We start from the raw sequence: 24214 nt of genomic DNA, 5'->3' as shown, positions 1-24214 counted from the left end.
TCTACCTTTATTTCATAGATATATTTAAGATATGGGGCATATCATTTATATATATAATATATACACAAAATATTTATATGCATTACTGCTAGTAAAATTAGATTGGATTGTTATGGTGATTTCAAAGATACACCTACATTTCACTGGATCGCTATGTATTGTTAAGTTTACTATACCTGTTCAATATATATATGAAACTTTCAGTAACTGTTTACAGAATGCTTTTTTTTAATATGTACCTCAAACGAAAACGTAAGCCAGGCTTCTGCTTAAAATATATTTAAATATAATATATATATTTTGTTAAATATCAACGCATAGTATCTGTCTCATCTATGTAATCCTTGCTTTAGTTTGTAAAAATGTAAATTTCTATTTCTCTATATTCTTTCAGTCTTAATAAAACGTTCATAAAGTAAACACATGTTTTTGGTGATTCTAACAATTCTAACATATTTATACATATATTTATATTTATATATATTTAATATATTTATATATATATAATATATATATATATTATATATAAATATATTAAATATATTTATATTTTAATACTGAAACATTCTATTATTTCGAATATGTAGAAATATGGTTTATACTTCATATATTACTTTTTTGACATTACTTTTTCAAGATTTTCTGAGAATACTTAAATCTCAAACTTACACATTATACTGCCAAAATCTCGTCTACGTAGGTATACAAACAATATACATCCTATAAAGTTACTAACTTTTATGACAACGCAAAGATTTAAACATCATTTAATAAATTTAGTTTCTACGATTTATTAAAAACAAATAAAAACTGTTTTCCTTTCTTAATTTTAATCATATTTTTAAGAAACTGTTTTATTTCTACTTTTCCAAACAATTGATTCAATCCAATCAAAGTATTCTGACAAACGAATATAAACACCAGGCGGTTGACCACCACAACCATGTCCAACTGAAGCTAAACCTATTGCATAAGGTCGTATTCTTATCCTCCCTTTTACTTTTGCTATAAGCGGACCACCAGAATCGCCCTAGAAATATATTATGATTTTAATATAAATTATATTATATTTTTAATAAATAATTTATTTTTAAATATTTTTTAGTAAACTGCAATTTTGACCTTAATCTCTCCAAATTATTTGCTATTTAACTCTAAAGGTGAAGAATATTGAAATTTCCTTAAAGTCAAAACTGTTTTTTTTTCTTGATTTTTAAATAAATCCTTAGAAATTTGATGTTATATGAAATAAATACGTTAACTATTTACCTGACAAGCATCTCGTTTATTTTCAGGGTCCTTCGCGCAAATTTGTTGATCAACAATACCTTTTGGTAAATTGTCTTCATCTATATAAAAATGTTGACAATCTTTATTCGATATAATACTCAAGTTAGCTTTTAAGAGATGTGAAGATTGATTTCCAGCTTTAAAAATATGTATATATAGCATTATCATACATTTATAACAAAAATTAAAGTCTACCAAAGCGTGTATTTCCATAGCCGATCACAGTCACAGTTTCCACATCAATGGCGGAAGAGGAAAGACAAGCAATTGGATAACGACTTTAAGCAAAATAAATTTCAATAAACGTATAATTTCATTTAAAAATGCTTAAATTTAATTCCTCTGTAATTACAAAGCAAGTAATTATTTTGCACAAAAAAAGAGAAATATAACTTAGAACCTCTAAAAAGCTATTTGTATACAAATATTTAATTAATAATGAGACATAAGTTGCATATTATTTAATTTAGATAAATACTCACAAACTTTTTTCTTTTTCTATTTTTAACAATGCTATATCATTATAAGAAAATTCCGGATCATATAACGGATGCGATATTACTTCAACGATTTTGTACTCTGTATAATTATCCTCACTTAAGTTTACACCGCCAAGCACAACGATTGAAGGTTCATCACTAAAATAAGTTAATCAAGAAATTTTTATGGAAATTAATAATAAATGGTATGGTAAGAATTACCCATTAAAGTCGGTACAATGTGCCGCAGATAGAACGAATTGAGCTGAGATTAGAACTCCTCCGCATTTATAATCTGTACTGTTATTTACATTTGATTTCCAGCCAAGTGCTGCCTAAAGATTTTAAAAATTGTGACAATTTCAAAATAAATAGTATTAGATAAATATTTGTTTAACCATATATGGGAACTCCATGTGTTCAGTCTTTGAACCAGAAAGAATAGACGGTGCGTCTGGATAATAACCTTCGCACACTATTAAAAATAAAATTTTTTCATATATATACATTACTGAATTCCTTAGAATATAATTACCTTCTACAGCATTACGGTCTGTGCTGCCTTTCAATTCATCCATTTCAAACAAGTTGCAACAAACGATTTGCTCTGACTGCAAAAAGTAGCATGTTTTCACTTCACTATTTGGTACAGTCCAAGCAGAAGTACAATTTTTAATATTCACACAAACACCCCAAGTATTATTATCAATTTTGCAATCCAGTGGAAAATCATCAACCGTTGGAAATATTATTTTGGAGGCAGAAACTAAAAAGATTTCAACATTTTTATTAAAAATTAATCATGAGTAATATTCATGGATCTTAAGAAGAATCCTTTTAAACAAACCTAAGCGTATTACAAAAAACAAATAAAAATATAATAAATCAATTAATCGCATTTTTACTAAAACAATTTGTTTCGCATTAATAATTTTAAGCACTATTTTATAAAAATTAAAAATTAATAGAAATGTTTAAAAAATATAATTAAAAAACTGAACAAAATTCAACGTATCGCGCAAAATGATTATTTACTACTGATGTCATCAATTTCTTATAATTTCATATGCTTTTCAAATTATATTTGCATGTGTTATAATACATATTACACTATAAATAATACAGAATATTGCATTTTACACCGAGCATAAATTTTTGAGATGCTGAAAACAAAAATTTATAATGCCATACATTAAGTACAAGCTCTCTCACATTTTTTGTCTTTAAAGAGATTCTGTTCAACTAACTGAAAACTTAGTTATCATTGAGACCTGCGAATGAGGTACCAAGATAATCTTTTTCCTAAACGTATGGAAACGCAGATCTTTTAAACCGATATTAAAGCTCTGAAAAGTACTCTGCTAGTTCTTTCTTTATTAATTTAAATGGATAGTTTATTTTATATATATTTCAGCAATATAATTCAATGAGAAATATACAACATGACCTTATAATACTTATGTTGCATATATAATAATTTATTTAATATACATATATTAACTATATGTTTAGCTATGATTTTTTAAAGATATTTAAAATTTTACCCTTTACTCGTTACGGGAATAATATAAGTTAAACACTTATAAAGGGTACAACGGACCGATCACTCATTGTACCTGAAGCGTAAACCGATTCCCAGGATGGCTATAAGAAATGAAAACCTGAACCCAAACTTGATGACGAAAAAACGCAACGAAAATGGATTAGATATAAAGGACGTAGCGTTGCGGCTCGAAAAGAGGAAGCAACTTATGGACAGTCTATGGCCAGTATAAGAAGCTACTCGAAATCGTAGACATCAAGCAAGGCTTATTATTATTATTAAACACTTATAAAATGACTAGAAATACTACTATATATAAATGGAATTCAGAATTATGTCTCACTTTAGAATTTTTAATTTCTTCACTAAATCCCTTTTATAAGTTTTAAGTTTATGTATTTAAAACTAATGTATATTAGAGTTTTATTAATATATTTCATTAAATTAACTGCTGTTAAATTGAAATTTAAACAATATTTCGATTTCATTTAAATTTGAATGCGATTAATTGCATTTTCCTAACTTAAATGAAAATAATTTTAACTTAAAATATATTTAACTTAAAATATATATCATTTATCATTTATATATATCATATATAATATATATATCATGATATATATATATATATATATATAATGATATATATATATATATATATATATATATATATATATAATGATATATATATATATCATTTAAGTATGCACATTAACGTGAAAAAATGAATTATTAGAAATGCATATATAAACAAAAAAAATTGTTTGCTATAAAATTGGAGCAAGAGCTAAATAGAGCTTTTAATGGGAAAAGTACATTTTTAAAGTATCTATACCATAAAAAATTTCCTTGTTTTTATTAAGTTACAATTCAATGAAAACCGCATGTAATAAATAAATTTTTACATAAACATATACTGAGCAATGATATATGGGTTATCTGATATTTCTGTGCCAAATATAAAGTTATAGAATACTACCTTGAGGTAGTACTAGAAAAACTTAAAATTATCAGGAACTCAAAATTGATTTCGAGCTGATCAACATTTCAAATTTTCAAGCTGTATTGTTAAAGAAACCATAATACTGATACATTAGTATATTCGAAAAAGTATATACTGATGTCTTTTTAAAAACTTATTAATAAAAGATTACTTCATGTGAATATATAAAACTTCCACATATAAAATTTGAAGGTACTTTTCAAAATTTTGCATATAACAAACTGCGCAATGCTTCATTAAATTGCAATACATGGCTGTCAATATATATAATTTAATAAATATGTATCTGTATAAATATGGGTTCTAGCGGTTGTAGTTTGATCGGGTTCAGTACTATAGATCAGAGATGCGCAGCGAATAGCTTACATTCAATTGCCAACAACTCTATTCGTTGCTTTTCCTGAGTGCTCACTTGCTAACCTCGAAAATAGATTGTGTTATATTCTTCCGTTTCGCTCGTTAATTCATATAATCCTTTAATTTATATAATGCATTGCATTCTAACACATCATGAAATACAACTCTGCATTTTATTAAGCAACAAATAAATATTAGTGTTTTTCGTAAGTAATATATTTGATTTCTGTTATGCAGATGATCTCGATAGGAAAAATTTGGCAACAAAAGTTTTAAATTAACATGAAAAACGATGTCTCTAAACATAAAATTTAAAAAGACTTATTTATATATATGTACACGTATTAATGTCATAACATAAGTTTCTTGCTTTTGATGGTAAGAGGTAAGTAGAGAAATTAGTGACGCTTTAACAAAAATGAATGATACTTTAACAAAAATATATATATAACTCTTTAACACCTTGTATATTAGTATATATTAAAAAGGCAACAATTACACAACTTTTTTCGTCTTTCAGACGATCATTGATTATATCTCGATAAATATAATACTAAAAATTTTCAAATACAATAGTTGATTAGAGTATATAATATATTATATAAATGTTCAATTCTGTTAATAAATGTAAAGCACTTTATTTCCGAACATTACCTTGCCCCTACAAATTAAAACATAATTGCTTTATTAAACATATTTTATTTCTACCATAAATATAAATTTGTGATTATGGTTTCCAATTAGTGTATTATGCAAAGGTAATAATTATAATTGTTTTCACAGCAACTTATTTACTCTCTTATGACTAGATTTGTGGCAGTTGGTGCCTAAAATAGTATAAACATCGCCTTCGACATTTGAGTACAATACATTCTCAGTGTGAAAACTGTAAAAAAAATATTTCATAAATATAAATATAACAAAAAATTATTAATTTCAAGTAAAAAAAATTATAAACAAGAATATTATAAAACAATTTGTTAAGAGTATGTACGTAGTTCGTGATATAAGAGCAAAAAGTATATTCTAAACATAAACTCATTTTAAATAAAACTATATAAAATAATATAATCAAAATAATTAATGAATTAATAAAATAAAAAATTAATCAATTAATAAAAAATTGTCTTGAATATCAATTACTATTATATGATTTATGAAAACCACACTGGAAATATAATCAAATATATGTTGATTTTTATATAAACTATAAAAGTATTGTTCATGAGAAATGTAAAGAATAAAGGTTGACTTTCATCGTTCGAAAAGAAAAGAATAAGTGAGCCGTTCCACAAAATAGGTTCAGAAACATTGGTCTTCTGTGTAAATTATTTGCAGCTGCCGTACACTTTCATCCATTCCTATAACAGCAGTATTTGATTTTGCAATTTATAAAGTATAACTAAGAGTTATTTTGAAGTTTTTAGATAATATGTTATATATTGTGAAAGGTTCATAATGAAATTATTAATCGAAATTTGATAAGTTTCTATAGGTGAAAGTTCAAACTGTAAAATGCCTGGTACAATAATTGGTAAAGCAAGATCTGTGAACTGAAATATATATCTATATATGTATATAATTCGTGCAGTCTTTATTTCTCAATAAAATGATTATACTCACTTAACTGTTCAATTTCATCTGGGTATATTTTTTATTACCTTTTAATTTTCTTTTTTTTCATACAAAAAATAGCTGATGTAGTAGAGTATAGTCAGAACATGAAATTACAAAATTTAATGTAAAAAGATACATTTTCAGCATAGAAATGTAGTTCCAGATCGGAGATACAATATTTAGTGATTGCTTAATGTTGCTTCGCTACAAAAGTAAGAAATAATAATAGGTAATAAATATATTTTTAGTATGTGTTTTGTTTTTAAATAAATATAGAATCTATCTAATAGATATAGAATTTTTGGTCTGGGGTCAAAAATTGTCTCTGGTAGGGCTTTGAGATATTTTCCCGAATATAAATATTCAGCTCCTCAAGCATTCCTACGTGCCTAACTATTTTCTTTAGGTTTTAAATGAATTTTTAAACAAAAGTCTGGAATAAACGACTTTAAAGTACTAGAAGTTTATGAAGTTTAAAATTTGTGTGTTGTTATGAATCCTCATAATTTACTTAATAATGCTGAAGTAACTTATATAATTTACTAAATACATAATTTTACTTATTGAATATATCTAATATTTTTTATAAAATAATAATAGTAATAGTTTATATTTATTAAAAAATTATTAATGATTATATAAAATTAATTTAAATAGAAGAAAGTTATTAGCAACAGCATTTACTTTTGTACATATATTATTTTTTATAAAAAAAAAGTTTTATTAAGAGCTTAATACGTCACTCTAGAGTTAAGTGGTATTTTACATAAGTCGTCACTGTCATTATACTGAATTAATGATTATGATTCACAGTAACTGAATACATTTACTGAAAGTAATAATTGCAATAATTTTTCTACAACTGACATCGTGTTCCACATTTGAGGAAAAACGAACTTCGTTACTGCATAAAAATCTATATCAAGATTATATATTAAAAAATTTTTATGTTATCATAAACATAAAACATAATACATTGAATTAAACTCTTAAATCTTCTAGGTACAAAGCCGAAAATTTCAAAGAATCTCAAAATTTGAATACACTCTTTCAAATAAGAGTTAGAAACGTGTAATTGATTAAAATAATAGTGTAAAAATAAAAAAATAAACTCATAAAAACGATGCTGTCTTCATTGGAGGTTCAATTTGAAATAGTGCATATTATGACGCAAATTTTTTTTATAAATCCTACCAGATTTAATGAAAAATCGCAACGGTTTGAATTTTCATTATTAAGATCTAAAATTATACACACGTATCATATTTTTATGTTGATCCTAAGTGTATTAATAATATATGGTGTAATTAATAACATTTTAAATTACCTCCAATATGAAACACGAATGACAGATAAAGTGCAGTTATACATTTCAACTGGATTTTTGTTAAAATCAATGTCTTATAATGCAATTAACTACTATTTAACAATATATAATTTAAATGAAGTTCAATCATATCTGAATATATTTTTGGAAACATACAAACAATATAAAATTTTATTTTCAAAGGAACCACAGACTAATTGGTTTTTTTATCTGTATTTTATGGTTCGTGGGTTTTTCATGGTTTTTATTCTAAATAAATGTTCAATAAATTTAGAAGTTATCATCATCTTAACATTAATATGCATGCAACAGTTTCTTGTACCTATACCCATAGCGCTTTCATTTACGGTTTATCACGGATTTCTTAAAGGAATATCGAAACACTTGGATGAAATACACAACGAAGACTGTAAAGTAAAGCTTTCGGTAAAAAATTTAATAAGTTTAAACAGAAAAATATTAAAACTGCGAAAGTGTTTGGAACGATACTCAGTCGCGTTGTTAACGCCAGATATTGGTTGTGATATGCTCATATGTTCATGGTTTACACGGGACTTATTCCTAGGCAAATTAGAGTGGTCACAGTTAGTGACATCAGTTATAATCAGTCTTAATGTCTTGATGTTATTATTCATAGGACAAAGTACAGCTGATATGGAAGAGCATATTCAAAATATGATACTGCAATTACAATTCAAGGAACATGCGTTTTTAGTCACCAAATGGAGCTCCAGATTGGTAAATGTTACAAGTCAATGTAGACGTTTGTTAATTTATATTAAAATTAATTATTAAATAAATATATTATTTAATTATAGTTTGACCAATTGTATCTTGAAAAAAAAATTTGTTGTCATAAGTACATGAAAATATGGGATTATATGGAATTGCGAAAACAAGTAATATTAGAAGTGGCAACCACAGTTTTTTCCAATGGAGCAGTGTTAGCAAGTTGGAGTCTAGTTTATGGTTCATAAAAATGTTTCATTGACTGCATTTAGAATTTTGAGCACTTTTCATTTAATATAAACATTTTAAATTAAATTGTAATCAATAAAATGCTTAAATACATTTCTGATATTGTTTATAATGCACTTTATTGAATATATAGTTTTCTGTAATTTGAATAAGTTGCTTTTAATGCAAAAATTTAATATGCTAACGTATGTTATAAATTCAATCTATTTCTGAAGATGTAAAAAATTTAATTACTTTCATTATTTGTAGTAAACATTTAAAACAAAAGCTATCATTCCCCAGAAATTCCCTAGAAAATTTTAAAATCTTGCTAATTATAATTATTTTATTGTTAATCCTTTTAGTAATCTTAAATTTGCTGTAATACCTACTCACTATTACTCACAGTTATTCACAGAAGTTGTCACTTAATTTCTTAACGCATCATTATATGTAACTGCACACAGTACATAGGGCATAATGAAGTCCATTCGGTACCGTTTAAAAAGGCTTGTTGCCTTTTACGAAGTAATGCAATGACCCCGCATCAAACTGGGCAAATTGTGCATACACTACTTAGTATGCATACATGATTCACGATAAGTCAGTGTCATACCTACTTGTGACGATCTCCGCTACAACAATGCATATATTCAACTATATTTTTAAAATGTATGTAATTATAAATATAAAATATATATTGAATATTCCAACTAGCGACTAGGTTAATTGTGCTCTATGCATAAACATGAATATATAATTTAAAGGAAGAATGCATAAAGTCGACTTTTCTTCATATGAAAGATATATATTTGACTATAATACAAACGAAGGCCTAATTTCTAATTAAATTAAATATGTAACATAATATATGTATATAAACCTACTGTTTATAATTGTGTTCCACTAATTTCAATATTTTTGTCGACTTCAAAGCTGCTTTTGACACTACGACTAGAAGCACACTCTATGCCGCTATGTCTGAATTTGGTATCCCAGCAAAACTTATACGGCTATGTAAGCTCCTTTAGAATTGGAAAGATCCTCTCCGAGCCGTTTGATACCAAATGAGATTTCAGACAGGGTGACTCCTTGTCGTGTGACTACTTTAACCTAATGTTGGAAACGATAATTCGAGCAGCAGATTTAAACCGTACTGGCACAATATTCTACAAAAGTGTAATGCTGCTTCCGTATGCCGACGATATTGATATCATTGGTCTGAACACCCGCGTCGTCAGTGGTGTATTTTCCTTAGAAAACTTAGAAAAACAAGCAAAGCAAATGGGTCTTGTGGTAAATGAGGACAAAACAAAGTACTTTCTGTCAACAAACAAATCTCCTGAGCGTCTTGGGACCTACATCACTGTTGACAATTATAAGTTCGAAGTTGTGAAAGACTTTGTTTATTTAGGAAACAGCTTAAACACCAAAAATGACGTCAGCCTAGAGATTCAACGAAGAATTACTCTTGCCAACAAATGTTACTTCGGGCTAAGTAAGCAATTAAGAAATAAAGCCCTCTCTCGACAAACAAAATTCACGCTCTACAAATCCCTTATCATGCCTGTCCTGCTGTATGGTGCAGAAGCTTGGACAATTACCAACAGTGATGAGAAGGCGTTAGGAGCATTCGAGAGAAAAATTCTTCGGAAGATCTATGGTCCCTTACGCGTTGACGACGAGTATCGAATTAGATGGAACGATGAGCTGTATGAGCTGTACCGCGACATTGACATAGTTAAGTGCATAAAAATTCAGCGGCTACGCTGGCTTGGTCATGTCGTGCGAATGGAAGAAAGTGCTCCGGCTAGAAAGTTATTTGATTCGGTACCCGCAGGTGAAAAACGCGGTAGAGGACGTCCGCATTTTCGGTGGAAGGACCAGGTGACCAACGATTTGGGGGCGCTCGGTACTACCAACTGGCGTCAGAAAGCAACTAATCGGGCTGACTGGCGGAGGCTACTCGACGTGACCAAGGACGACACACGTCTGTAATGGTCAACTAACAGCAACAGCAATTTCAATATTTAAAAATATGGTTGATACTGCGTGTATTATTTCCATTTTTTTACATTGCTTTTTCGAGATATTTTAAAATAGATGCCACAACTTTAAATGTGAATTGTTCTAAAACTTATAGATTATAATGCAAAATTTTGCAAAATCACATCCGCGTTAACAGAATACAACTCACATCAAATAACTGACTTATATGGCAACACAAAGAGTTAGACATCGTTTAGTTGATTTACTTTATCCGATTTATTAAAGCAACAAAATATTTTATCTATTAAATTTAATTTTCTTTAAATAAATTTGGTCCAGTTATCTTAACTGGACCACACAATCGCTACAATCCAATCAACGAACTCTGACACGCGCATATAGACACCAGGCGTCTGACCACCACAACCTTGTCCAACGGAAGTTATACCAAATGTAAAAGGTCGTACAACCACCATCCGTCGCACTTTTGTTATAAGCGGACCACCAGAATCACCCTGAAGATATTATTATGGTTTTAAAATAAGTTATATTACATTTTATATAAATAATTATTTTTTATGAGTTATTTGTTAAAGTGACGTTTGGATCTTAGACTCTCGAAATTATTTGTTATTCAACTTTATAAGTTAAGGATATTGAAATTTCCTTAAAGTTAAAACTGTTACTTTTTATTTGATTTTGAAATAACTTCTTATAATGATGTTATATAAAATAAATACGATAATTACTTATTTACCTGACAAGCATCTTGTTTATTTTCAGGGTCTTTCGCACAAATTTGTTGATCAAGAATACCTTTTGGTAAGTTGTCTTCATCTATATAAAAACTTTGGCAATCCTTATTTGGTATAATATCTAAGTCTGCCTTTAAGAGATGTGGAGATTGAGATCCAACTATAAAAATGTTTACATATAGCATTATCCTATATTTATAACAAATATTGAAATTTACCAAAGCGTGTATTTCCATACCCGATCACAGTCACAGTGTCCAGATTAATGTCGGAAGAAGTCCAAAGACAAGCAATTGGATGAATATAGACCAAAATATCTATATTATAAATATTTAAACAAAAAAATAGAGAAAATTTTTTTTATAATTTATAATTTTTTTATAATTTTTACGTGTTGAAAAACAACCTTAGCCCGGTGTAAATTAAGAAAATATTTTTAAAATTTAAATAAATAAATGTACAACCATGTATGGGAACTCCTTGGGTTTGGTTTGCGTACCACGAAGAACATAATCTGCGTCCGGATAAAAGTAGTCGCACTTAAAAGTCTTCGAATTCTTTCAAACAAACCTCCGCGTATTACAAAAACCAGATTAAAATATAATAAATCAGTTAATCTCATTTTTAATAAATGCAATTTTCATTCTATTAAAACTAAATGACACTATTTTATAAAAATTAAAAATTAATAAAAATGTTTAAAAAATATAATAAAAAACTGAACAAAATTCAACTTATCGCGCAAAATGATTATTTACTACTGATATTTTAAATCTCTTAGAATTTCATATGCTTTTCAATTTGATAAATAAATTATATTTTAAAAAGTTGTGCAGAATAATACACATTCACTGTGGAGAACAAATTATTTGAGACATAACGCCATGCATCTACTACAAGTCCTCTCATATTCTTTGTCTTTTAAGAGATTCTGTTCAACTACTTTAATGAAATTCGTAACTGAAAAATTATTTATCATCAAAACCATCACATGAGGACCAGTATAATCTGTGAAGCGTATGGAAGCAGATCTTTAAAACATAGGTGTTAAAGCTCTGAAATGCACTTAGTTTGTTCTATCTTTATTATTAGAATACACATATAATATTTATATATAATTCAACAATTTAATTTAATATGAAATACACAACATGGCTTCACTTGTCTGCTCTAAAAAGTAGTATCATATATATTATATGTATAATAATATATTATAATACATATTAACTATAACTCATGATATGTTTTTTTTAAACCACATTTTTAAAGCGTTTACACTACAAGAAATTTTGTAGTTTTTATTGTTGTTTTTTCAAAAGAAACAAAATGTAAAATAATAGATTAGATTTTTACAAAACCACTACCTGGCAATAGTAGATAGCTCAAATTATTATAGATATGTTAATTCTTAACTTAAAAGCACAATTAGTTAATATAATATTACGGTTGTTTTTTTTTAGGTGGATAAGAACTTAAAATAAGGCCAGTTAACCACAACTGGTCCATTACTGAAAATAAAGTTCTTACCAAATTGATTTAGCAATAAATAGATTGTTGAGCGAGTTATATGGCAAGTTGCGCCGTCTTCTTGGAAGCAAATGTTGTCGATGTTTAATTGATTAATTTTTGATAACAAAAATTCAGTCAACATGAATGGATAGTGCTCGCCATTCAACGCAACAGCTGTTTCTTCCTCATTTCGAGACATAAGGAACGATGATGCCGCCAACGTGTAAACCGTACCAAACAGTCAATTTTAATGGATGCAATATTGATTTGTTAACGGCTTGAGGACTATTTTCGCTCTATATACGACAATTTTGTTTATTAACTTCAGCACTAAACGCAATTCTTCGACAAAGTCCTCTATAAACTTCGCGCACAGATTAATTTTTTTCAAAGTAAATTTCCACAATTTGAGAGCGTTGTTCTAGCATTAGACGATTCATATTATGAAATGCCAAACCTTTCTTAACAGAAATGTCAACACAGTTTGGCATTCTCAGCTGTCAAACCATAGTAATCGATATTAATAGTTCGTATGCAGCTAAAAAAAACACCCATTATAAACTAAAATCAACAATCCTATTTATTTCTACACATCTAAGTAAAAATGAGCAACGCTTCAATAAACTCCAATCCCTGACTACAATTGTCAATAAATATAATTAAATAAGTGTATATCTGTAGCTGACGACATCCAGTGTAGTACATTTATGTTAAGTATGTTTTCTAACGATTGTAGCTTAATCGGGCTAAATAGTATAGATTGTGGATGCGCAGAGAATAACTCACATTCAGCTGTCAGCTTTCCTTGATTGAATTTTAGGGTATAACTTTTACTTATATTCTATCCATTTCCGACTTTAGTGGTCAGGATTATGCCAAGGTTGGCAATTTAATAGAAAATATGTAGATTATTCTGTCAAGGGAAGGACCTACTCTCAAGCGTTTCTGTATACACCACTGCTTTATGAAAAATATAATACGAAGAGCTCGTTATTTCATATCAAGAAGATAATTATATCTTGATAAATTTTTAGTATTTATCTTAGGTTAAAGTATCACTAACTCTAAACTGCAAAGAGACTTCTAAAACAAAATTTTGTTTTAACGCAGAATGCAAACTAAAGTTTGAAATATCTGAATTATGTTATTTCACACATATTAATGAGTTATGTATGCTCGAGCTTGACAACTGAATTTATTCTATTTGAAAGAATTCATAATAAAATATTTAGTTTTGTAATGTTTTCGATATTAAAAAAAAAACTTACTTAAAATTGAAAGTAACTCTGTTTGTTCAGCAACATTTTATGAATTACTCCATATGCTTACGATCTTATATAGTTTTCTTATTGTGGACATTTGAAGTTTTTAATACACTTGATATTCTTAAGATCTTAAATATAATTCTTTTCGTGGGCGTTCGGTCTAATAAACTTTCTTAGAAGAAGTCTTGTGTTCAATAAGCTCAGGATCTTATGAAGAATTCACTTTATACAATAAACTACAAAACTACTTTGTTTTGCAAAATTCTTTATATATTTTGCCATATAATTATTATAATTTAATTTTTTATACATGTATTTTAAAGCGCAGAGTATTTAATTTTACATCCGTAACATATATCAGTCGTAACTATTTACTCTTTACTGACCTTTCACAAATAGCAAATTATCTACGTAAGCACAAAACTAATCGAAGATACTACAGACATAGTATAATTGATTACTCATCACATAATTTATACACAATGTGAGCTGTGGTATTTACAAAATACAAAACACAAATCTTATAGATATTTGTAAAACGACAAGCGCTGAATTCTTTCTCCCAGCAAAATAGTTAAATGAGGTACTTCCCGCGTTAAATAAGTTGAAAAGCAAATTATTGAAATGACACTTTAATGTACACAAAAAACATATGGTGCTTTTCTTTAAATATTGTTTAATATTGTATTTTGCTTAAATTTGGTACTTTTATTTAAATATTTTACAAAGAGTAAAATTAAAACTACATATAAAAATTTTTAATTGTCTGTATTTTTGTTTTTTTTTTTATTTTACTTAAGAACGTCACTAAACACACAGCAGCTTATCAATTCCACAAATAAAATTTACTCTGGTGAATCCCAAAGTTACTGATAAGGAACGAGTGTATAAAAAAATTCCCCTTGCAGCATTAGGCACAGATCATAAAACTGAATTCAAAAGAATTCAAAACGGTAATTAATCTTTTGCTGAAAAATTGCAAAATAAGCAGCAAATAGGAAATTTAAAAGTATTATAAAAGCAACGCGAAATCTGTAATCAAGTCACAATTCAATTTTAGTAGTCTTTCAAGTCACTAGCAAATATTAAGCATCATTATGAATACCATACTTTGCATCGTTCTACTAGGTTTATCTGCGGTGGTCAATGGCCAGCTTTCGGGCTCAATTGCAGCAAATCCTACAAATGGCGGACAAGATGTTAATTTAATGTTAAGCAAATCCATTGGTGATGCGAAGACCAATGTTGGTGGCGGTCTCTTTGCCAATGGCAACACGAATGGAGGTCCATTAACAACTGGAGGATTCTTAGCAGCAAATAAGTGAGTTTAATATTTATTAATTAAATAAAAAATAAAAAATTTATATATAAATTATAAATTTAAAGAGATGGACATGGACTCTCCTTGCAACATTCCAAGACACCTGGTTTCGGTTCAACTTTCCAACAAAACGCTCACGTTAACTTATTGGACAAAAATAATCACAACTTAGCCGCTAATGCTTTCCACAGTCGCACAAATCTAGAGAATGGCTTCAAATTCGATCGCGTCGGTGGTGGCTTGAACTACAACCACGCAAATGGGCATGGCGCTTCCTTGACTGCCTCACGCATACCACAACTGAATATGAATACAGTTGGCTTGGATGCCAAAGCTAATCTATGGCGTTCACTTGACAGACAAACAAGTTTTGACCTGACCGGTGGAGTTTCAAAGAACTTCGGTGGTCCATTCAATGGACAAGTTAACAAAAACTTTGGTTTCGGTTTAACACATAATTTTGGTTAAATCAAATGTTTTTTTTTAATGATTTAGCTTATATATTAATTGTGTTTAAGTGTTTGGTAGTACAATTGGACGTAAATTAGAACGTAAATTAGTAATGTTAGAAAAAAAAGAAATGCAATAAAATTATTTTTATGTTTTAAGCAAATTATTTATTGTTTTTTTAATAAAAAAGAAAGAATAAGTTGCTTTCAGGTACAGGAACTCACCTCTATTGAGTCCACAAATTAAAATTTATTCATATTGAGTAATTGTTTCCTTGACTTAATGTAATAAGAAGAAAATGTTAAAAGCAATATATGAAAGCCATTCACAATCAGTTTTTTAACAAAGGAATATAAAGTTTTATTAGCAATATTAATTCACTTTAATATTTTAAAACTGTCATTTCATATTATTTTGAAAAGAGAAAAATTTAAGAGATTTCAATATAAACGAACCACAAACCTGTTGCATGCAAAAATGACTTACCAGAACCTAAGTCAATAAATATTATTTTACCATACTAGTGCACAAATACAAAGTAAGAGAAAATTTCCCTTACAAAAATCATGCGCAAAGCAAACTTAACGAAACCTTGTTTACTCCTGCAGAAATTATAAGTAAAAATTACACATGAAACAAACAAACTCGAATGGTGGTGGTTTGCTTTGCACGACTTCGCATTACACCATAGCGCACTGTTTAACTACTGTGGTGAACATGTTATGTATAAGGAGTATTTTCCTTTACTTACTTGCAACATGTTGTAACATTTGATTTTCTTCTACTGAATCTTTACTTGAGACTTGTTTGAATGAGTTGTTTTTGCGTAGAAAGTGGTGAACTTTAACTTTTGTACTAAAAAACTGGAGAAGTACGTGGGATATTAATATAAGTTTGAACTACTATTAACCACACAAAATATCCAAAATGCTTTTTAAGAAGAGGAAATGCTTAACAATAACACAACAAAACGTTGTTTACAATACAAAGGAAATAATAACAGTTGAAAATAGTTGGCTGTTATGTTTAGCAGGGAGTGGCAAGATATGACATGGCAATAAAAACAAAACTCCACAGGTTGTGGAAATAAAAAGAAATTGCAGAAGGACAATATTTTCAAACACAAACAAAAATATTATTCTTGATTCAATAAATGTTCTTAAATAATATTAAATGTTTTTTAATAAATATTTACAAATACAGATAATAATTGAATTGCTTATTTAATTTATAGTAGTTATTCAATTATATATGAGTGATAATCAAACCAATGCATAATAATATTTATTTTTGTCATATAATCAGATAATTACGAATTTGATATTAAGTCACTATAGAAAGTTTTCCAACAGTGAGAGTTGATAGTAGACGAAAAATGTACATCCATGAAGACCAGTTTAGTTCTACTTAAACAAAGAAACTTGTCAGTATTTTGATTCATTATCGAAATGAGCTCATTGGATAAGCTACTATATAGTCCCTAACGTCAATCAATAGCTATGCAAATAATTAATTGACAATATTTCGATAAATCTAGTATAATTTCTGACGAAATCACATGAATTCTGTGAAGAGAATTCTGACGACTTCATTTGCAATATTACTAGGTCTTTCGTTACAAACCAATCTTTCATACCCAGAAATTTAGATTTATATTAAGTTATACCGATGAGTATCCACCGATTATTGGTACTATAAATTCATACTATGGCTACTATAGTAAACTACTAGATAAAGTATATAAAATAATTTGATTTAATTGTAGTTTATTATTACTGGTTATCAAGAGGTCCAAAGTATGTATTACACTTTATACATTTTCTTTGAATTATACAGTTATACTCAGTATACTCTGATATACTGTTTTTATTTATAATTACAATCATATAATCAACTCTTAAAATTCTTTTAGTTCATTTTATTATATTTCTTCAAATTCTTCTTTATTTTAATAGTAATGCTAAGAAGTGAGGTTGTGGTTGTAACATTCAGGCTACAATTTCTTCTAAGAAGGCGTCTAGTATTTAGTTTCTGCAACAAATTATTATCTCTTCGCTTCAGTTTTTCATACATCCTTTATCTTATATGATTGTATATTAAAATGTATATTATTTCACTTTCATATATTTCTTTATTTCTTTACTTTCTCAATTTCCGATCGGTAAAACTTTAAATAAAAATTGGTATGACAATAAAAGCTAAATTGATGGCTAAGATATCTCAGTATGAATCAAATGTGATGAACTCATATTAGGGAGAAAAATTGCGAACTGCCACCTACTCCATTAAATCACAATTTATAACTCCTATAAATAATTAAAAATTCAAATATTAACTTATCGAAATGTCTGTCAGGTAGTGAAGACGATTTTTCACACCCTATACAGTTTTATTATTTTGATTAACTCTGTTATTCAGCCAGATCTAGCCCGATTCCCTTTACCCTGTTTGTCTATTTCCACGCAAACTAGTCTTTCAGTTTCTAAAACAAATGATGGTATCTCAATGTATGGAATTTTTGGCAACCACTTTGGTGAACTTGGTGGAAAAGTCTAAATCGGATAAATATGTACTATAACTTTTCCCTAAACTAACTTTTCCTTATTCCGAATCAAAGATAATAATGAAAATTTACAGATTATTCGCATTTGAAAGAAATTTGAAACGTGATAAACGTGGCTAATATGTAATATTTTAATCCTTAAATCCATAACAAGAAGTAGCATATAATAGCAGTGAAGGGGACATTTCAGTTACAAATATTTTATCAGGAAATGTATTAACAACTAACTTATTTTCAATATCATTGAAAATTAATTTTTCTTAATTAAAAATAAAATTTTTTTGTTGTAATTTACTAATGAATTAGCAAGAAACGACTGAATATGGCTACTATTCAAGATTTTCACTATTCAAAAATTTTCCTTTTTAAATAATTGTGTCTATTAAAACAATAGTTCCTTTCGTCATATTTGACTTTAATATTAAATTTAATAATTGTTTTACAGGTTACTTAGTAAGAATCTAAAGAATATATTTTTGTTCTAGAAACTCTTTTTATTTGTTAATCAAAATTCTGTGCTAAGGGTATTCACCCTTTACCCATTCAATATTAAGATATGACACGGTTCTTATTTTCTTGTTTAAAACTCCATAATTCCGAATATGTAATATAATCGGGTTTTAAGGTGATATTGAAAGTTTGTATTTTTCACAATATAATCGACGCGAAGGGAATAGTTAGTAGTTATTTTTTGAGACAAAATAAGTAAATGTTCTTAAAACATTTATAAATAAATTTTGTTTGCCTACTTTTGAATAATTTTTCTAATACAAAAACCTTTTAAAAAAAACTACATATTAAGGAAATAATTATTTGCGAATAATTTAATACAAGAATTATTTCCAAAACCACTGATTATGGGTATTTGGCAATATTCGAAACAGCTGTATGGTCAGCCAAAAATTCATTTAATTAATATAATATAAAAAATAAAATTTTTTTTGTTGTAGTTCACTACTGTTCGAAAAAACCTCTTTATTAAGAATATGAAAAAAAGTCATACGCTTTTATAATTTTTAACTCCCTATGACATTAATATCTAAACTCTAAATATTGCAGTTGATTTTATTGAATTTCTTGATTACTGAAGTTTAAAAACTCAACAACTAAAATAACATCATTAAAACCTTCTTCATTTATTTCATAAATTAAAACTATCTAAGATTGTTTTCTTAACTTTATTTTTAAGAGAACATTTATATAAAACTATGTTCAAAAGAAATGCTTTTTCTTTTAATACAAAACGGAATTATCGCAGATTGATGGTTCAAAAATCACTAAGCAGTTCATTCACTAGAGTTCAAAGAAATGCTACTGAACTCTTTAAGATACAAGAAATATTGTACAAACACATTTACTAACATATGCACAAATTTAATCATAAATGCAGCAAATGCACCAAATGCAATTCATACTGTAAACAACCAAACTATTGCGGATTGTTTGGAGTAAGTAGTGAAGTATGCTTTGCGGTGGCACTGGCCATGTTAAGTACAAAGTGAGACGAGCCACTTAATCATTTACTGCATAATGCAACACACCAACCACCATAGAGCAGTCATCGTCCTTAACGTCATTATCGTAGCAGTAGTTGTTATCGTTCGCAGGACCCCAAACGGAGCACTGAGCAGAAATACCAACTTCAGCATAAACATTTATAGCTCACTGCTTATTACGTTTCACCCACAACCATACACAAGCATACACGCACACATGCACATAGAAACAGAAATATCTACATCTACACTGTTGCCAACCTATGCATCGACTGCGTGCAGAAAATTGCAGTAGAAATGTTAGTGTTTGCATTGTGAATAACCTTGAGAGAGGTTAAGCAAGCGTATTTGAGAAATTATGCTCTGAACCAAATGCAGAATGAACTTAAGTTTTTGCTAATTCAAAAATTTTGCTTACTTCATTTAAATGGACACACATTATCCATGGATTATGCACTTGTATGGAAATGTTATAGTATTTTCACTTTCATACGCAGGTTTTAAATGTTCAAGTGAAAAGAACATTTTTTTTAGTGTTGAAATTTAAAAGTATTTAATATATTATTAAATTATATAAAAATTACATTTAATAATTTAATTAAAGAAATTAATAATATTACTGTTAGGAATATAATTATAATTCTAAATGCTTTTTTACTGTAAATATGTCCATTTAAGAAACAATGCAGAAGTAACATATTCTATTAAAGTCAATCAGATATGATTGACTTACAGATGCTGTGAAAACAATTATTCGATTGTGTCATACCGCACTATAATAAAATAGAGGATTAAAATTAATTTTTATAACAGTTTTCGCACAGTTTATTGCATTTAGTGGATTGAACTTTTACTCAAATTTTAATGCTGTTAAAAATGTAATAATACCAATGTACAATTTTTTTCTTATGCAATTGTTGGATATTTTTTATTTTATATTTACATGAGTTAATTTATTTTATTTAATAAATATTAAATTACTTATGACAATGTTTCCTTTGCTTTTCAATACTCACATAACCAACCAGATTGCAGGTATGCGAAATTTCAATCTGCAGAATTCATTAAGTGTAGCAAGCATCAACAATTAATGCACCAAAATTAATTTGCAAAAATTACACAATCTTTAGTATGAATCAAAAAGTTGAATGGTGTGACGGTTATAGTAATGGTAATAGTAATAGTAGTGGTTTAAAGGTAATAAAGTATCAAAAAGTACTCTAATCTTACGTTATTTAAAGATGTTAAATAGTGAACGAATAGAATATAAAGTCTATAAATGCTTTGCCAATCCCTTAAATTAATATGTCAGTAAATGTTTTTATAGAAACTTAATAGCATATGGAAACCTTCTTACATATAATTAAGTAATAATCAAAATGAACTATATATAGTATTCAATAATAACCATAATTGTATTAATAAAGTTTATAATAATTAAGTTTTTGATTACTTAGCAATTATTTTATATTGAATTTATATTGTTTTAAGAAAGTCATTGTCTAAGATGTGAGTCTGCATATTTTCAGCTAGCAAAATATTCGTATTGGGAGGAAATGTGACCTGTAATGAGAAAGGATATGTTTAAAATGTGAAATATAGCTATTCTGTGAATTAACATATATACTAATTGACTAAGGGCTTAGTACGAGAAGGGGTTTGAGAAGATCAAATAAACATTATCATATTAGGATCATTTACTCAAGTAGTTTCTTTACTCATATATCTGTGTAATGTATCCAACATAATTATAATTATTTTATTGAATATAATTGACTACTCTGTTGCTAATTACTAACCAGATTAAGAAATAATTAAAAATGTTTTTATGATATTTTTTTTAATTTTTTATTTTAGTTTACTCCTCTGGTTGTTTTTTCTTTGTGTGCGTAAAAGCATTTGTTTACCTTTTTGCTTATAATTGCAACTTTCTAAAACAGAAACAGGTCATGCATTTCCTCACACAAAAACTACAAAAATATAAATATAACAAAAAAAAAAAACAAAATAAGGAATAAAAAATAAAAAGTTTATTATATAGCTAAAGGCCAATTTCCTTACAAATACTAAAACAAAACATTTTAAACAGAGTCATGCACATAGGTACTATGGCAGATATATACATACGAACGCATTAAGTGCAAAAATTCAAACTATATTTTTTCTACATTACACTGTTTTATACTACACATTTTTATATATTTATATATGTGTACATATGTATATAGATATTTTTATATATGGGTAATATGGTCGAAATTTTAGATATACATAAGTATAAAAATTATTCCTACGTTTATGCTACTCACCGCAATCATTTCAACTGCGCTTTGTTTTGATATGATTTTCCATAATGTTGCTCTGGGGAGAAATTTAAAATTTTTCCTACTCGAGCATAATTTATTAAATTACGTATCCGTATATGAACAGTCGCAGTCTTTGTGCTCTTTGCGAAAATTTTCCACTTTCCATGTTCTGCATTGTTCTCGAACAGTTTGCTTCGAGTGGCGCCTAAATTAGTCAAGTGCAGCTCAAATTGGGTCGATTATGGCGTTTGCTCATTAAATTAACTTAAATAATAATTCAATTGTTTGTTTATACTCGCAGCTACCAGAAGGTGGGATGGTTAGTTTAATTTAATTATTGTTAATAAAATTTTTATTTAATTTTATGCAAAAAAACTTGTTCTTATTTTAATATATTTCATATTATATGTAGTTAAGACAAATAACACGAATAGAAATGAGGAAACAATTTATTGGGGCTTGTTTTTTGCAAATATAATAAGTAAATTTAATTATTCACACCAATAACAAAAGTAATTATCACTAAAAAAACCTTTTCAAAAAATTGAATATTAAAAAGTAATTTATTTGTAGTTTTGTATAGAAAATAGATGATAAACCTAAGTTTCAAATTAGCATCCTATCAAAATGATATACATGGATTACTTAGAACTTGTATAAACACAATCAATTTGATACCAAAATAATTATTATGGCATGCTAACTTTTAGAGATTAAAAAAAAAAACACGTTGTATTCTTGTATTCTTAATCTTACATTCTGACCTTACATGATGACCTATCATTCTGACTTTACATTCTGACTTTACCTTCTAACCTCACATTCTAACCTTCATTCGAAGCACTGAGCGCCTTATGGTCTATTGTTAGCACAAAAGATATACTATGAGTACAGTGGTACATTTCGCTGAAAGCTCAGAATTCTGTCAGTTTCTAATTCGAATTGTAGACCAGGAAACCAACATATTATTTTAGTTAAGAGGACAATGTCTTAAACAACTACCCTCGATGTACGCTATTTGATGAGTGCTCGGCAATGAGAAAGATAAATAATAAAGTTCATTCATCTTCTCTTATATTTATTTAAAGAGGTATATATATTATATGAGGCTAGCATCAATTTTAGCATTGATTTGATTTTAGTTTATACTCACTCAATAATAATACGAATGACTTGATGACAAATTCCCCATCCTTTCTTGTACAGAACTTTTTAGTCATTCTTCAAAACTGCCCACTAAATAATATACTGTTTTTAACCAATTTTATTGCAAATTAGAAAACTATATAGACCAAAGAGAATAAAGCATAATATTCTTATTGCCGATGGGCCATATTATCCATACCGTTTAATACGTGTACTCCGCGTTTGATCAATACCATTGAAATTTTAGCAGATGCCATTCACTTCAATAAAGATAATGAAATGCCCATACCAACGAGAATTAATATATCTGAAATGTATATTCTGACCAGTTCATCCAGCCTACAATTACATAGTACACAACACAATACATAGTTTCAACATAATAAAAACAAACAGATAGAGTTCATATCAAAAATGAAAGGTGCAACGATTACAGAACGCATTTGAAGAAGCAAACACAATTTCAAGATAGTTCTTAAAGTTATATTAACAATGAAGATATGACAGCAGATAGATTCGTATTTGACTTCATAAAGTTTAATTAAAACAAACTACAAGGTAGTACTTTGTCAAATGAGAAAAAGAACATCCTCTCATTATATTAATTTATATACTATGATTGTCAAAATTTGTCAACAGGCGTTGATGTAAAACCCGCAAGGTAGCAGAGGAAGAGGTCGTCAAAAAACAAAAGGTCTACGTTAAATGAAATAAATACCGTTTTGCAGCTCCTAGAAAGAGGAATAATCAACATTACTGATAGAAAGGATGTAGCGTTGCGGCGCGAAAGGTGGAATCGACTTATAGACAGCCTATGCTCAGTATAAGAGGCTGCTCGAAA

General features: G+C 28.0%; 2 protein-coding genes and 1 long non-coding RNA gene across 4 annotated transcripts; 1 reads left to right on the top strand and 2 right to left on the bottom strand.

The window, feature by feature from the left end:
- Positions 1-828: 828 nt before the first annotated feature.
- On the bottom strand, positions 829-2522 carry LOC119682322 (serine protease snake-like). 2 transcript variants are annotated; one of them, XM_038095731.1, is made up of 7 exons: positions 2305-2522; positions 2168-2244; positions 1992-2104; positions 1773-1928; positions 1486-1568; positions 1270-1427; positions 829-1030 (listed from the first exon to the last, which is right to left on the bottom strand). In XM_038095731.1, the coding sequence occupies exons 1-7, from the start codon at positions 2345-2347 to the stop codon at positions 842-844; spliced, it is 819 nt and encodes a 272-aa protein (XP_037951659.1). In that variant the 5' UTR covers positions 2348-2522; the 3' UTR covers positions 829-841. The 2 variants fall into 2 exon arrangements, with proteins under 2 accessions (XP_037951659.1, XP_037951660.1); XM_038095732.1 differs by having other exon boundaries at positions 2168-2235.
- An 8352-nt stretch (positions 2523-10874) lies between these two features.
- LOC119682318 lies at positions 10875-11921 on the bottom strand. The gene is made up of 4 exons (XR_005252576.1): positions 11782-11921; positions 11536-11634; positions 11320-11477; positions 10875-11077 (listed from the first exon to the last, which is right to left on the bottom strand). It is a non-coding gene; the product is annotated as an uncharacterized LOC119682318 (long non-coding RNA).
- Positions 11922-15131: 3210 nt separating this feature from the next.
- On the top strand, positions 15132-15881 carry LOC119682317 (attacin-A-like). The gene is made up of 2 exons (XM_038095727.1): positions 15132-15412; positions 15478-15881. The coding sequence occupies exons 1-2, from the start codon at positions 15189-15191 to the stop codon at positions 15878-15880; spliced, it is 627 nt and encodes a 208-aa protein (XP_037951655.1). The 5' UTR covers positions 15132-15188; the 3' UTR covers position 15881.
- The last annotated feature ends 8333 nt before the right edge of the window (positions 15882-24214 follow it).

Source organism: Teleopsis dalmanni, chromosome 2 (assembly GCF_002237135.1).
Source record: "Teleopsis dalmanni isolate 2A chromosome 2, ASM223713v2, whole genome shotgun sequence".
Taxonomy (NCBI): Eukaryota; Metazoa; Arthropoda; class Insecta; order Diptera; family Diopsidae; genus Teleopsis; species Teleopsis dalmanni.
This window is presented reverse-complemented; position numbering and strand designations above follow the sequence as displayed.

What these genes read in the sequence shown, in the direction of transcription:
- LOC119682317 (XM_038095727.1), top strand. Translation starts at nt 15,189, where the DNA reads ATGAATACCATACTTTGCATCGTTCTACTAGGTTTATCTGCGGTGGTC. An exon ending in GGATTCTTAGCAGCAAATAA is followed by an intron (nt 15,413 to 15,477) that starts GTGAGTTTAATA and finishes ATAAATTTAAAG; the next exon opens with AGATGGACATGGACTCTCCT.
- LOC119682322 (XM_038095731.1), bottom strand. Translation starts at nt 2,347, where the DNA reads ATGGATGAATTGAAAGGCAGCACAGACCGTAATGCTGTAGAAG. An exon ending in AGACCGTAATGCTGTAGAAG is followed by an intron (nt 2,245 to 2,304) that starts GTAATTATATTC and finishes TATTTTTAATAG; the next exon opens with TGTGCGAAGGTTATTATCCA. An exon ending in ATAAACGAGATGCTTGTCAG is followed by an intron (nt 1,031 to 1,269) that starts GTAAATAGTTAA and finishes ATATATTTCTAG; the next exon opens with GGCGATTCTGGTGGTCCGCT.